At 40.2% G+C, this 16693-nt stretch overlaps 1 protein-coding gene across 2 annotated transcripts in view; it reads left to right on the plus strand.

Moving 5' to 3' along the window:
- The first annotated feature begins 1444 nt into the window (after window positions 1-1444).
- LOC140279539 (cell adhesion molecule DSCAML1-like) overlaps window positions 1445-16693 on the plus strand; it is a 52268-nt gene continuing 37019 nt past the window's right edge. Inside the window, exons 1-3 of one of the 2 annotated variants that reach the window (XM_072374692.1) lie at window positions 1445-1667; window positions 13532-13852; window positions 16156-16302. In XM_072374692.1, coding sequence (XP_072230793.1) covers window positions 1445-1667; window positions 13532-13852; window positions 16156-16302 — 691 coding nt within the window. The remainder of the gene's footprint in view (window positions 1668-13531; window positions 13853-16155; window positions 16303-16693) is intronic. The other variant, XM_072374691.1, reaches the window with a different exon arrangement.

The raw sequence follows: 16693 nt of genomic DNA on the forward strand, positions 1-16693 counted from the left end.
GGATAGAGGAGCTGACCTGCCGTCCTGTCCCCATGTAAGGTATGTATGAATAGATAGATAGATAGATAGATAACATGAGTAAATCCAAATGGACGTTTACAAAGTTGGGTTTAGTTGCATGTCAGTTCTAAATTTGTCCAGCAGATGTCAGCAGTGAATATAGAATAAGTCGCGGGGTCAGATCAAACTGCAGAGGAAGCTGCAGACAGTGAGGTGGACAGGAGTTTAAATGATTGACATTTGAGTAGTGTCGATAGTTTTCCCGTTTTGGCATTTCTTCAGAAGCCTGTTGATTGTGACTGAAGCTCTATATGGTTCTTAAATCTGGACAGCACGTAAAAACTGATCTCCTCAAGATTCTGAGCTCTAATTGACTGATGGAGAAATGATGTATAAAAGGACGACTGTTGAAGGGATATAAACTGCTTCACAACTACCATGGTTACTGAATTATACCATTTAAGTATAATCATTATGTCACATTGTCCTTCTTTAAAGATTTGTTTGTGTCTGGCAAGAAAAATCTAGATAGTCTAGTCTAGATAAATAGTTTGCAGTGTGTGCAGTGAAACGTCAAATATATTTTCATTAGTTTGCTGACATGGTCAGACCATGACTTTCCCTTTAATTCATAATGTTTTGTTCTTTTTTCCCCTCTCAGTTCAATCATGTTATTGGAATGTTCCTTCTGTGGGTTTGTGCAATTGAATTTAAGCGGCTCTTGCAGCAAAGGATCACTTTTCAGATTCACCACAAGCATCCACAGTGACTTTAAATATTCTATGACCTGGGAGTGTCCTGCAACTTGCCTCTCTCCATTCTTTATGCTTATGCAGTGGAGCTGCTCACATCAGGCGCAGCTGAGATGGGAGTGAAAGGAGAAATTAGCTCTCTAGAAAGTTGCACACTATTTTTAAGGCTTTACTGAAACCCCTGATAACAGGTTTGATTCACCTGCTTTGTTAAACTGTACCTGCTTTGTGGACTTGCCATGCCCCACACCCTGCTGCTCCCTCCTCCTCTCTTTCTGCAGTGCAATTCTGTGCGCAAATATCTATGCACGTCTCATGGCTGCGAAAGACAAAGAAAAACTGTTGTAGTCTACTCTGTTCTGCAGCTCTCCGGGTCTGGGTTTAAAGCCCAAACTCAGGGTGAAAAATATTAACACATTACAGTCTCCAGGTCAGTCTGAGCGACTTTTATCCAGCCACACTGCGCAAAGAAACGCAGTCATCGGGGCGCACAGATGGGTGCGCTCTCCAAGGTGCCAACAGTCTGCGCAGCGCCTCCGCTCACACAACATGGCAGTTTGGACACAACTGGGCCAAAACGCGCCGCTCAGCTGAAATCGAACCCCTGCTTTGCACCCATCTATCGTTCCGCGGTGTTTGATTTGGGAAAATGAATTTGTATGCACGGTAGTCTTGGGAGGAGGGGAGGGGACATGGGCGGGGCTGAGGCGCCTCTCGTTTCCCCTCCGTGCTTAGCGGGGCAGCAGGGCTGGAAAGACCTCCGGGGAGCGCAGTCGCCAGTCCAGCACGGAGACCAGCCTGGCCAAAAAAACGCGCCTCACACTTGCCAGGATTGCCAAATATTCCTGAAAAATATACCTGCTATTTATGGCATGTGGCTTGTAACTTTACTCCTGCTGTACTCTCTCCAAAAAGGTAAGAGGAAAAAAATGTTTGGAATATTTTACACCTTGCACCCTGCTGAACTCATATGATTTGAAGTTTAATGAAAAGTGACAGGAGGAACTATCATAAATTGTAGCTTTGAATGATGCATGACTTGTGCTTTGATGTCTGGCTGAAAATGTAATGATGAGCAATTGGTCGAGAATGTTTTTCTAAATCAAAATGTATAAACCTGCTGCAGCTGCCTAAGTAGGAATATTGTGTAAACGAAGATGTAAAGTGGTTTATTTACAGGGATGGTTTGTGGGTTTATGCAGCGGACCTTGATGCCTCAGATGGTGCTGATAGCACGGATTGTTTTCGCATTACCAACTCCAGTTATGAATATGTAAAATGGCTGAATGTGGAGAATAAGGTGCAAACAGGGAGAGAGTGAGACATAAATGAAAACATGTACCGGACTGAAATGATTAAAAAAAAACTTATTTACAATTGTTTTTTTTTAAATCCTCTCAAAATGCTTCACTCTTGGAAAGTTTTGGAGTGGATGCTTGTGATTTTTGTTATCTTGATGATTTTTTTCTGTAACCTTTGCTAATTGCAGCTGTTTTGATGGGCTGCATTAGGAACCAGCGCTCGCTTCTGCTGAGATGCTCTTGTTTCTAAAATGAGCTTTTAAGGGTTTGTAATTCTTTTTTCTGTGTGATGACAAATTGTTGCCATTTTAAACCGGATGGCAAATAAAAGGTCCTTTCTCCCACAACGGCCTTATTAGTTTAATAGGTCTACACCCACACGAAGGCCACAATTAGAGTATTCAGATTTGCAGTCCTTATTTAATTAATTTGGCCTCTTGGAAATGTCCTTTTAATTTTGTCTGTAAAAGTAAAAGCGAATTTTACGGACCGTAAAATTAATTCATTAATCTTTCTTGTTCGGTATGCAACAAATCCTTGACCCTATTGCAAAGTTGATCTTCATCACAGTGCATTATTTTAATCCCGACCAAATCTGCGTCGCAAATATCAGAAATTCAACACTATTTCTACGTGTGAGTATTTATGGGCCTTTGTGTAGCCTTCCAGTTAGAAGGCATGTTTACGTGATTTTGTCCCAATTAGCAAAGGCCCAGAGAAGGTGCAATTTTATCTTTCCACAAGTCTAAAACATGTCAACTGACTGGGAGCCGGAATGTGGCCGTTTTTTAAGGAAAAGGTCTAAAACAGGCCATTAGATTTGTTGCCATTTTCAAATGCTGTCATTTTTATTACACAGGGATATTATTATTGTTGGTTTAATCTGGTGGATTTCAATTAGCATTTAGTTAAATATGAGCTGCCTGTTTGTATTTTTCTCAGCCTTCATAAATGCTGCTGATTAATTGCGTTTATTCAGCTTGAAAGATGGGATTTCAGAGCCTCGCCGGGTTCCGTGGAATCATATTAAAATGCCAAAATTTATTTCAAATGAGAAACTCCAGGGGCATGGGTGCAGATTAGAGACTTGCCCGGTCATGTTGCTCACTAATAGCGCACCTGGACCCCGCGAACGTGTTCGCGCGCGTGCCAGCGGGAGCGCGTGAAAGAGGTTTGGCGACGGGGACGCCCCTGTTGGTTTTGTTGGTGTCGGACACTTTTGAATGTTGATTCTGTAGCAGCTGAAACGGAAGTTCACATGTTTATTAATATGATTTTATTTTTTTACCTTCAGTTTATTTTCTAGAAAAAAAAGTCTCGCGGAGGGTAACGGATCCTAAAAATGCTCTCAGTTAAAAAAATGACATTTTGACTTTTCTTGGTAAAAATAATAATTTAAAAAGACGATTTAATTTTTATTTTACACTAACAATCTGAAATGAGTTGTTCTGTGTTTCAAATCTGAAATCAGATCCATTCATTCTCTTTACTATAATTGTGGATTAATTAGCAGTGAATGAAATCCATCATAATATATACAGTTTTGAACTTTAAAATTCAAATCTAATCAATTAGAAAGAAATTTGAAACGATTTGTATGAAATTATAATGATATAACTTGAATTTTAATTAGAGGTGTTTAATAAGAGGTGTGAAAAGCACGGAGGTGATCTCTGTCCCTTTTTCACCCCCCCACCATCCCACATACATACACATACACACACACACACACACAAAGATGTGCCCCCCTCCCCTTCTTTTCCACCTTCCAATTCCCTCTGCTTCCTTTGCAAGGCTGCACAATTAAAGCTGCAATCTGAGCAATATGCACCACTCAATGACAAGGCTGCATGGTCCACAGGGGTGCCAATCATTTCTCATACAGAGCACAGAGCACTTCTTGATTTTTTTTACCAGCTCAAACCTGGAATTACTTAATTTTACATTGAAGGATAGACGCACATCCATTTAGAAACAGGGTCAGCAGAGAAATCTAAAGCTTCCAGAGGGCTCTTTACATGTGTTTTGGCCTTTTCCAGGGTCTAGTGTTCATTAATCTGATTTTTTTTCAAAAATGAAAAAGATGTTATCCTACAAAAATACAAAATGCAACTATTGACTTTTTTAAGTGAAAAAAAAACAAAAAACAAATGGCTGGTGATTGATTTAGATAGACCCCTTCACTTGTTAACTCTAGCTAAAGCAACGGTTTGAATGTAGAAAATATCAGTTATTATTTACAAATCAATAAAGAACAAATGTGGGTAAAGTGAGCCTGTGTCATCATCAAAGATGGGCTCATTGCACCTCGCTGTTAACCAAAAGGACACCACAGCTCATTCACTGGCACCCCTGCATCCCCAATAATCTATTTAAAATCCAAATGAGATCACAAGCTAATCAATAAAGGACAAACAAACCGGAGCAACAAACTGCATCAAAAGTGAACGTGCAAAACTTCCTCTGCAAGAACTCTGTGTAACAACACAGATTTGCTAAATTGAGCTCGACCTCCTCCAAATTTTATTGGATGCTGGAGCTGCACATTTTAGGAGGGAGGGAGTGTTCAGAAAAATCTGTCAAATCTCTGAAGCAAGTAGTTGTTTTTGTTGGATCTCCCTCTATCTCCATCTCTCCCTCCATCCCTCCCTCCCTCCCTCGTTTCCTCTCTCAGTAACTCCCCTCCCTTTCTCTCCCTCATCACTAGGCAGAATTAAAGGTTGGGGGAGGGGCAGTTTATGCAGACTGTGCTGGGACTTGTGATCCACAGATTTGATATTCACATTAAGAAAGAAACTGGCTGCTTTGATGTGAGGGGGAGCAGGTCCCAGGGGACTGCTGAAGTAGCACACTTTTTTTTTTTTTACTGACACAGCACAGTCCAAGGGGGGTGGGGGTGTTGGTGGTGGGTGGGGTAAGGGAGCAGATTGTTGGGGACGGTGTACAGATAGATAGTGGGTGGGGAACAGTGATACCCCACCACTGATTAGATGTAACCTCAACAACCTTCCCCCTTACTTCTCCACCCACCAACCACCTACTTATGCCAGACCCTGAGGATTATCTATAAGCTTACACCTATCTTTATCCCCCCCATATCTCACCAATACTCAATTCACACCCCTGCTCACAGTGCGTCTCCTCCCGGCGCCTCCAATGTTTCCACTCATAGTTGCAATCCCTGTGCCCACCATATCAAAACACAACTTTCTGTCCCTAAAGCACCTGAGGATGAGTGATGGAAAGACGGCAAGTCAAGAACAGAGTGAAAGCAAAACTACAGTCACACTGGAAATGAAGGTGTTTCCAAAATAGCAAGAGCTGAGGGAGGGGTTCTTGACAGACTACACGGCTGATGTGCATATCTTTCTGCCAAGATGCCAAGTTGATTCCTACTTTTGACCTTTACCACCTACATTTCATAAAGTGAAAGGGGAACAGCAGTGAAAATAATTCTATCGTTGAAAAGAAATGAAAAGATGGAGGTGACTGAGAGCAGAGGAGGGCAGCATGTGGATGTAATGCTGCATGACTGTGTTGGGGCACAGGAACATGTTTAATGGTAACAATGTGTGAATGTAAAACTGAGATTCTTGAGTTTGTTTACCCCCTAAACACACCACACTTGTGAACGTTGTGTGTGTGTGTGTGTGTGCATGCTGGTGCACACTCACATCCTGGAGAGGCGTAGATCAGCTGCATTATGCATGGTGAAACCTTGCATAGGTTATGACTTCTGCCTCTCTGACATACATATTCATGCGTAGCTCCCTGGCAGGGTGTGTAAAATAGTGGCTGCGACTCTGACAGCCTAAGCTGTAGCTCCAGCGGTGCCATCAGCGCTCCAATACCTTCCAGCAAGGGCTGGTTTTCTCTCTGGAGCTGTGTCTGAATGAGGCTGATGAAGCCTCCTGGGTGCAGGTGAACCGCAATAGCAGCAACACTAAAACCTTACAGCTTTGTCAATACCACCATCAGAGTGCTCAACTTTCCACATGCTGCCAGGGTCAGATCCTCACGGACATCACTGAGAAAGGTGCTGTCATTTAAAGTGGCACCATGTGTGGGAGAGGTAAAACCAAATTCTTCAGGTCCACTTGAGGTTTTTGTCATATATTAAAGGAGATATATGCTCCTTTTTTCTCAAGTTGACACATATTTCTGAGGTGACATGCTTTGAACAAAATACCACCGTGTGGTGGAAGTAAAGATGGAAAGACAGTATGATTCCATGTTCTCTATAAATGATGGAAGAAGACATCTGCTTTTGGATAGGAAGCCAATGTGATAGTGCTTTAATGTGTAATATCGGCAGCTAGGTGCTCACTCTGAAACATCTCCGGTTTCTAATGGACTCCCCTCATGAAATGTTGAGTCAGTAAAGTTTCCCCAAAAGTCAGAATGATCTTATTAACCACCTTCAGTGCCTCTCACCAGAGCGTTGGCAATTCTTCTGAAAACAATTTTAGAAATGTTATAATGTAACTTTCAAGGATCACTTTCTGTACAAAAAGGGCAACAACTGAGGACCAAACATGAGGCTTCAAACCAACAGGTAGAGTCTCAGAGATTTTGCTGATTTAATCATAACTATTTCTGTGACATAATTACATTCTGTATGACCAAAGTAAATTGACTTTTATTTTATGCCTGAGATTCTGAGTCAATTGTCACTGCACAAATTCAAATATATGCATGTTTCCAAGGGCAAAAAAAGTTTCATCTGTAAGTTATCAAATCAGCAGAGCAATTTTAAAATAAATAAATTTATCAGTGAACAAAAAAGCTAATATTTTAGTTATTGATTCGTAATTTTCTACGATTTCCTTTAAAAGAAAAGCAAAATATTCACTGTGTCTCGAGCAGTGTAGTCATTTTTCATTAGTTTACAATGATTTATTATTATTATTAAATCATTATTATTATACACGGAATAACTTTTGGTAAAAAAAAATCACATTTCAGCAGGAAAAAATAATAACAAACGAATGATTAACAAACTGTCCTCATGTTGATATAAAATTAATGAGCACTTAATAAATTTATCTTTTTTAGATTCTTTTAATTTGTTAATTTAAGTTTGAGGGTTTTTTTGTATCACTGACAGTCTGTTTAAGTCGAGGTAAACCATTAAGAAACATGTGGTCTGAGTTAATCACCCCTCAAAAATGTGTTAATAACCACCCAGGCAAAGCAAGAATGATTAAAGCAATTGCCAAATATATAATATTAAGTTTCAAACACATAAGTAAATGAACCGTAAGCTCTGCTGAATTGCTGGGGTCATGTCCGATGAAGGGTGCTGACTAACAGCTCTCAGTTCAGCTCAAACGAGCAGAGCTGAGTTTGTTTAAACTGAACCACGCCACTGGGATGTGGATGAACAAACACACACTCTTAAGCCCTGTATTCAGGACACTTGTGCAAAATTCTGCTGTCTGTTTGTGTTTCATCTCCAGAATTTGTCTTGAGTATGTTGAAAAAGTTTCATTTTTGCAATGGACTGCAGTGTGAAAGTGCACAATGTGCCAGAACTTTGTATCAATAAAGCTGCAAACAGGCTAACAAACTGTTAGCTTGTCATGCAGCGACTTCCACACCCTTAATACTTTCTGCATCATATCAAATTAAACTCTCCTATTAGGGCTTTTTATTGTAAAATATTTACATGCATAATGCATGCTACAGATTATCCAACTGATCTGAGATACTTTACAAATGCTAAAGCTCATACATCAAAATAGTAAAAACAGCACGATTATTTAGTATTTTTAGTCATTGACATGCAGATGTTCTGGTTTTTGTTTGTGTCTCCCCAATCATCGGCTATTATAAGAGGCCTGGATTTTAAATGAATCCTGTTTTTTTTTTTTCATTTTAGGAACTGCGGTAAATATTTTCATCCCTTTAAGACTCTAGGCTAAGTTACCAACAACATTAAACGGAAAGGAAAATTATGCTCATTCGTAGCACGTCATATCTATGAATCATCATCAGATGAGGATGAAACCCGGGGAGGATCAGAATTCGTTCATATATAATCACCTGTAACCATTTATCCCTCGGTCTCAGTTGTCACCAGTTAAAGTTTTGTAAAACTTTCAGGTGTGAAATGGAAACTGCAGAGGCAGGTATTGGTGGTGATCCTCAACTCTTCATCTGTGTGGCTCAGGTGAAAGTCATGTATAGCTCTCTAATATCCACAGTGTTGTTTCAACTGAAGTACAATAACTTGGCTCTTCAATACACTGAGATCTGCAGTTCCTCGTATCAGTGTAGCTTTAAACAGAATTAATCCAATTCTTTTTCATCTCATTATACCAAGGTGATTTAAGTTCCTGTTCCAATAAAAGACGCTTTGCATGGCACAAGCAGAGTTGTCAGCCAGCTGGTTGTCAGATACAGAGCAAGACGGCATAGTTGGCTAGTTCGGAGCTAACGCAGCTGGAATGATTGATTATCATAATAAGGTTGCTCACCTTTATATTGTCTGACTCCATAATTCAGTACAACATTGTGTTTAGTTCTTTAACATATTTTACAGCTGTCTCTAAATGTAGTCTGTTTATCCTCACTTTTACACTTTTTTAGCTTGACAGCGAGCCAGTTTGACAGGGTGCTAACTGTACAACCTGCCTTTCATGTTTCAGCCATATCACTGACTCCATTAGATTCTTACTTACTGATAAATAACAGATGGCATCAGTTGATATGCAAAAGAAATGTTTAGTGATGGTCAAATGAACCAGCGTCTACAGAGAAAAAACCTTTTAATTGACTATTTAATTGTTGAGCTGTAAAAGGAATGCAGATATCAGGGCACTTGTGGTGAAATAATGGCTCTATTCATGATTGTTTGTGTAATTTGCTGTTGAATCAACTGAGGGTCAGAGAGCTGTGGTAGTGCTTTGTCTTAAAAGTACTCTTGTGTTCAGGTACATCCGTATTAATAAGGTTTAACATTATTAATATGTAGAACAGTTTTGTATAGACAGAGTGGAACTGAACAAAATCTTTATCTTTGACAAAGAAAGTTCAGTATGTTTTGATTTGAGCACAGCCTTTATAAACCATCAGCAAGATACAGGTAGGGTTATCCTGCAGCCTTTGTTTTCTTGCCACACAAGCCATTATGCTGGTTGGCACAGATGGTTAGAAGTGTTTGATCTGCTGGTTTTAAATGGAGTGGAAACTCTGCTGGTCCGGCATGAACCAGCACCGTGCCAGTTGAGCTTTGGAGTGCACGTGGCTGCTTGTGCATCCTTTCTGTGTCGGCAGCTTTGGCCAGATCTGCTACTCAAGTCGTTTGAGCTTGTTTGCTTTCTTCAGCCTGCAATGGGCTACAACCCATCCAGGGGAATCAATTATTCTTAAAAGCTCTGTAGGACTTTCGCCTGTATTCACACAATGCCCCACTCTGTGATTTTATGCAATTCTTACTCCAGCCGGCATGTTACACACATGTAGCACGTCTGGAAAATGTCAGAGCTGCAGTGTAAATAGCTCAGGTAGATTTTAATGCCTAAACCTAATTATGTGGTTTAGGAGCCTAACTCCAGCTCCCTGTGTGAAAAATAAGAAAGCAAAATCCAAGAATTTAAAATTCAAGAATGAAATAGACCACAAACATGTTGGGTATCAGATCTATCCCTCCAACCTTCAGCTCTGTAGTAAACACTCCTTTTGTTACAGCTTCATGAAATGCAGTGCAATACATTTCATGTCCATGTAAGGGAAAAACAGAGAGGGTTAAATACGAATCAATAGCTTACATTTCATAACAGTTTACAGAATATAATGGCCATTGTGCACTAAAAATGTTAAAACGTGACTAGACTAATGTTATATGAGGTGTGACTTTCATACTTACACTATACCAAATGCTTCCAACAAACCCAGATAAGCCCATAACTGTATGTAACGTAACTGCATTTATTTTGGTCTCATGTCAGTGGCAACATGGCACGGTCCTCCTGAGTCCTGCTACACTTATAGCACAATGTTGTCTTTGCCACATTGTTTAATTAACTGCAGGTTCTGTAACACTGTAATAGGGAACCCTATCTTAAAATTGATTTATCTTTACGATATCAATTTAACTTAAAAACATTGTGGGTTTTCTCAGCTAAGACTAAAGAGGGCAGTGCTAATGTGCACAATATAGTTAGAACATTCCAACAATAGATACAACGGATAACACTTTTCATTTTAGGTTTGATCGCTTTTAAACTAATATTTATAGTAGCTGTTATTTTAGCAGGAATTAAAATTAAATTGAATTACATATTTAAGCCAGTTCTTCACAGCTTGATTCAGACTTACCCACAACAGTACACACAGCCATGGAAAAGCAGCCTGGGCCCTCATTTAGACATGAAGTTTACACGTTCAGTTGCTGTCAGATTAATGGAAAGGAGTGCATGCATGAAAGGGGCTTAAATGTAACATGGATGGAACTTTTAGTACATTACCTCGTCCATGCTTGTGATTTCTGCCTGATTCACAATAGATAGATTTTCATTGGCACTGGTTGTGAAGGAAACAGATCCCATGATTCCACGTGACAACGTCAAGAAACTACACTTTTTGTTTTGAGTCAGACACCCAAAGGGGCATAAGTTACTTCGTGTTCATTTGAAGTTTCTTGATTTGGATCGTTACTGGTGGGTGAATTTGTTGCATTTTTTAAAATCCAGACACAGCTTAAGCACGACTTCCACCATGGCAACACACTTTGTCTCCTCCCATCAAAGCTGAGCGAACAGGGCTTCGTTTTGTGTGTATGTGATTGTTGTTATGTGTGTGCCTGTGCGTGTGTCAACTGAGTGTATGTGTGGTTTGCCTGGTTTTGACTCTCTGAGTGGTCGGAGTTTGCCCTGATCCCCTTTCTATTCCACTCCCCGCTCCATCAGTCCCATTGCTTCCCAGCCCCCCAGTGCCCATATCCCCAGGCCATATAATCTACTGTATGAGAGGTTCTTCTACTGTCCACCTCCCCCTTCCACCCAAGCTCCCAGGGTGACCCCCTCACTCCTCTCTTTTAGTGTTGTCCCCCCATTGGGAGATTATAGATATTGCAATCTTTAATATGGGCTTTATGCTCAAGGGCCATTATCAGTAATCTGCAGAGGGGAGGGAGTCTGACCTGGTTTTTGCAGCCCACCACTGGACTGCCAGACACATTTTCATATACCATCTGTAACATCGCTTTATCAATCTCTGTCCAGGGACACTTCTTTAAAACGAAGCTGGAATTATTGACTAACCCTGTGAATTGATAAGATAGCTGCGTTTTTCTTCGATCTGTTGCATTGAGCTCAGTGCCAGCTCATTGATGATGCTGATGGTGATGTTTTTTTCTGCCAAGCTTTACTTGTAACATTTGCTTGTCAACAGCACAACATCACACATAGCTTGAAGTCATGTTTAATTCACGACTACGTCCCGATGTTTAGACATTACATTATATGATTAGATGGATCTATTTTCATTTAGTTTTATTTCCCACTCCAGAGAACTTTTGTCCTCACTGTCTGTTTCATATTGATCAATTCTGTGTACCAATGCAGCAATATCAAAAACTGAAAGAATACTTTTCCTATAGCTGTTTTTTACTGTCTAAACTATACTATAGTGCATTGGTTATTGTGTATACTTTGAAGAGTTGAGATGTTTTGCTATTCTTATGGTCCCCCGATCTTTGAAATATAAAACATAAATTTTCTATCTTAAAGGGGTACAAATGACAAATATTTAATGATAATTACAGTTATTACCACTTTTATTACCAGACACCAAAAATTAGTTGAGTTAGCTTGTGTTAACAAGTGTCGTTTGGCATGTTGCTGCATTACATTACAAAATAAAAGCACAGATGATCTAGACTACAGATTAATCCAACTGTCTTCATTTGTGTCCTTTGAGGTTTAACAATTAATTGATTAGTTGGTCAACATTAGATAATCAATCATTGTGTATATAATTTTTGGAGCAAAAAATGCCATCTTTGCTTTATGAGGACATAAATCTGTTATCTCTTTGTTTTCGAACATCAGAAAAATGTTATTTAAAATCGTGTTACTTATTTCTCAGTATTTTGTTTATCAAATTAGAAAATAAAACAATCAAAAATTAATTGTTCAGGCATACTGTTCTTAGCATGTGTTACCTTTTTAAGATCTATCCATTTTGAGGTATACGTTTAAAAAAAACATTGCTTTGTTTCATTAAATCACATTTCAGCACTTTTGTGCTGAATTATGAAGAAAAAAGTCTAATTTTCTAATTCATTTGAATTCCAGATCTCCAACTTATCTTTTTCTTTTTTAAAAGTAATTTTTTACTAAATGTTTCCTGGATAAAGATTTTCATTAGCTCTGTTATGAGATACTTGAAAAAAAGTCACAGGAGCATGTTCACCTGCCGTAAATGATCACATGACATGAATAAAACATATGAAATTAGATAATGTTGGACCAATTTTCTAAACACCTTAAACTTTGATTTGTGACGTCAGCTGAGGCTAAATTAAAGACCTTAATTTAGAGAATCTGAAACTGAATCATTTGGTTCGATTCTATGAAACTAATGTTGTCTTATCCCTTATTTAATGATGGACTGATCCAGGGCAAACATTCATTTTTAATCTATTTTGTGAGGAAAAGCAAAGAGGCACACTGCTAATTTCAACCAACTGAGAATAAAATCTCTCGGTATCTTTGACGACATTTTAAAGATTTGTCTGTTGGGGTGTGAACACGTGATGTGACTAAGATGGCATAGAGTAAATGTGAATCAGTGATGGTTAACATCCACATCTGTCCATGAGAAGTGTATCCGCAAAGATTTTTTTCCTATAATTTTTCCTATAATGACCCCAGAATTCATACAACCCCATCTCTCACTCTTCTTTACTCTGCTAGAGGTGTATGGATTTAATCTGGGTGCCTATGAATAACACGCATGTGTGTGTATGTTTTTTAGTGTGTGCATGCATGTGTGTGTGTGTTAAATATGTAAGGAGATTAAATAGACTTAAATCTCTGCGTCTGGCATAGAAATTCCAATCACATAACCTATCAGTGTGTTCCCTCCCGCCCTGTATCTCTGTTGTCTTTGTGTATGTGTGTCCACACTGTATGGAGGTAACAGGCTCCTCCCTCCTCTGATCCACCTAAACCATCACAGACTTTAGACAAAATCCCTGGCTTTCTGCATCACATGACTGATGTTTGCAGCTGGACATTTGACATACATTTGTTATGATTATTATGCCACACATCTGAAGGACATTGCCACCCTTTTCAACTTTTATCCATAACTATGAAATCTTCTGCTTTAAATCATTGGCCTAGAAATTAATTTACCACCAGTAAAACGTGCTTTGTGTGCAGCACATAACAGGTGTGCAATGTTACAATCCTTATGTGTCGACCCTGGCCTCTCAACTGATAATGTCCCGTCTGTTTGCCCCTGCAGTACACAGTGAGGATGTGGGCTCTACCAGACTGTACTTTGTGAATGCATCCCTGCAGAGGGTAACCTACTCCAGCTCAGTGGGGGTGTCCCTGCCCTGTCCTGCAGGGGGCACCCCCAGTGCCATACTGCGCTGGTACCTGGCCACTGGCGACGACATCTACGATGTGCCCCATATCCGACATGTGCACGCCAATGGCACCCTCCAACTGTACCCCTTCTCGCCCTCTGCCTACAACAGCTACATTCACGACAATGACTACTTCTGCACAGCCGAAAACCAGGCCGGCAAGATCCGCAGCCCCAACATCCGCATCAAAGCTGGTGAGTTGGAAAGACTGAGATATCTGCAAGATGAGAGAAAGAAACAACAGAATTTAGGAAGTGAAATGTGTCAGCGAAACACAGTACAATGAGCAGTGGTGCAAAATGAGACAGTCGTTTAAGTATAAAGTGGAGCAGATGTGATTGGCAGCTGCAAAAAGCCCAACCCTCTCAAAGAATCACCTGTCCCAAAATAGAACTCGACCTGAACACAGATTGACCTAGAACACAGTCTGCAGAGACAACATCTGCATCACAGACCACATCAGGCCTTGGCCTTTGCTCACACCTATATTACTGGGCTGGTGACGACCTCCTGTACTTTAGGCCATCATAACCTCTTCAGTTTCAGTGTCTGGTAGAATGAAATTCAAAGTACAAGTCTTTCTGTACTGTACAGTAGAGTTAAGTATCAACTCCACTCTGATTTTATATATATTTCAATCAGAGAGGAGCTATGATCGTGACAGTAGGTTGTGTCACCTCACTGGCTCGTCCTCTTTGACAGCACTTTGCTTTAGAAAAGGCCAGAACAACGAGGCCAACTAGACTTTGACAGTCACTTTAATTTTTCTGAAGGCCTTTTATAAAAGTTTATATTGTGTAAAAAGGCAATTCCCCCCTAAATAATGTCTTGAATGTTAGTGATCTTATCGCATTTCTTATGGATGCTCAGATCTGAATTCATGAACTACTTATACAGTAAAACTGTAAACATAAAGTGTATCAGGCAACTTTTTGAAATGATACATATTGATTTATTTTGTATTGACCGAAGGGAAAAAAACATATTTTTAGTATTCGATTGGATTATTGGAATAAAGGATTAATAAATAAACATCAGCAGATTTGTGGCTTGTCTATTTCAGGAAATTTTGACCAGAAGCTGCCTCTGTTGCTATCATATTTTCTTTTCTGTCCTCCTTCTCCTCTCTGCTCCCTCCTTCTTCAAACTGTCCTCTTGTGCCAGACTAAATATAGCCACAACACACTTCTTTAATTATCTCTCATTAGCAAACCTAATTGGTGCTTTCCATTGATTAGACCATGTGAGGCTGCTTTAATAAGCGAGACCTCATCTAAAGTAATAGAGTACATCTGGGGTTTTGGGCTCTTTCAGCTCTACAACGGGAGGAGGTACATGAAGAAGGAAGTGTGATTTAACCAAAGGACACATACTTGAAACACACAGCTGGATTATAGTTACACTGCATCTATTGTCCCACCCTCCCCATTTCCCATCATTCATTCAGGCCACTTGGTCCCTCCCCCTTCCCTCCTGCCATCAACATCTGTTTTCATATTCTGCCTCCCAACACTGACCTGAACTAATACTCATATTCATTCTAATACTAATACTAGTGCCAAGTTGGGGATTTGAGCCAGGACCCTGAGCTGTATGGCAGCCGGTTGCTGCCTTCATTCCCACATGACCCAAAAGCCCAGCCTCAGAAGCTGAGGGATTAGCATGAACCAAACATCCAGCAGCCAGTGGCCTGTATCAGGCCCTGGTCGCTGTGGAGGACAGATCACCATCAGACAGAATCCGATGCTGAGGTTATAGTCTTTGCACCTCTCCTCTGCCACTGAGCAATCATTGGCAGACATAACACATATCCGAGGTATTGCTTCATGGCTACCAACTAACAGATCATTTTTTTTGTATTAATTTATTTAAACAATATGTACATTTTCGTGCACTTGCAGCAGGAATGTGTGCTCGCTGTCCTCATGTCTGTTACCAAGCAAGGGATTCCTAACCAGTCTCTTAGCAACCTTCAGATACGTCCCAGCTTTCATGTGATTTTGCTAATGAGCTTCTGCTCATTCAACAGAGTGTAAAATATTGCACAAACCTAGATAAACCAAAGCACCAATAACCCATCGGCTTTGCAGCTCACCCTGTTGTACTCTGAAGAAATTGTTTCTTGATGATGTCACGGCAGAGCTAGAAAATAACTTGCATGTTTATCCTGTTTAATGTCGGCCTGTGCCATTTATGGTGAAAGCAGAGGCTGGATTAGAAGTGTTTAAATAATACACCAAAGCAGTCCAGGGATTTCCAGTGTATAAATGTAAAGAGCAGGAATAATTTGTGTAGATAGTATGGAACCTAAGCACAGGCTTTTCATGGCAAGTAGCATTTGAGAAACAAAGAATATGTCTTCACATGAAGGCCAAGGACTATTTTATGAGAACCTGCATCCTCCTGAGTTTAAGACAACAGAATGGGTCCTTGCTGGAAAAACTGAATAAATAATATTTGGACAGCATTTTTTGTAATATTGTTTTTGTGCTTGCAGTTTTCAGGGAGCCCTACACCGTGCGGGTTGCGGACCAACGCTCAATGCGGGGCAACGTAGCTGTGTTCAAGTGCCTCATCCCTGCTGCTGTGCAGGAGTATGTCAGCGTTGTGTCCTGGGAAAGAGACACTGTCTCCATTGTTCCAGGTAGGGCACATAAACCAGTTTGCGGCATCTTGGGGGTGGACACTTTGATTGCTTTGACAGTGTTAGATTTAGGTCCTATATTGTCTTCATCTTCTATGTCTGTGTCTGAAGGAGGGTTTGATGCACCGCTGTGCTTGACCGAACTTTTAACGTGTGTCTTCTGTCTGCTTACTGTTCTGGATCACTGATCTGGTCGCCCGCCTCCTCCTCCTCCTTCTCCCCCTCTTTTCTGCATGTCTGTCCTCCCTCACTCTACTTCATCCAGCTCCTGTTTTCTTTTGACATTTCCCTCTTTCTGCCTCTCCTTTCACTGCTTTTCTCATCATATTCAATTTTCCCTAGCTAATGTCAAGTCCTGCCTGTAATTGTGCTTGACACTAAAGAAAACGAA

Source organism: Leuresthes tenuis, unplaced genomic scaffold, assembly GCF_036924035.1.
Source record: "Leuresthes tenuis unplaced genomic scaffold, fLeuTen1.0.hap1 SCAF_21, whole genome shotgun sequence".
Lineage (NCBI taxonomy): Eukaryota > Metazoa > Chordata > Actinopteri > Atheriniformes > Atherinopsidae > Leuresthes > Leuresthes tenuis.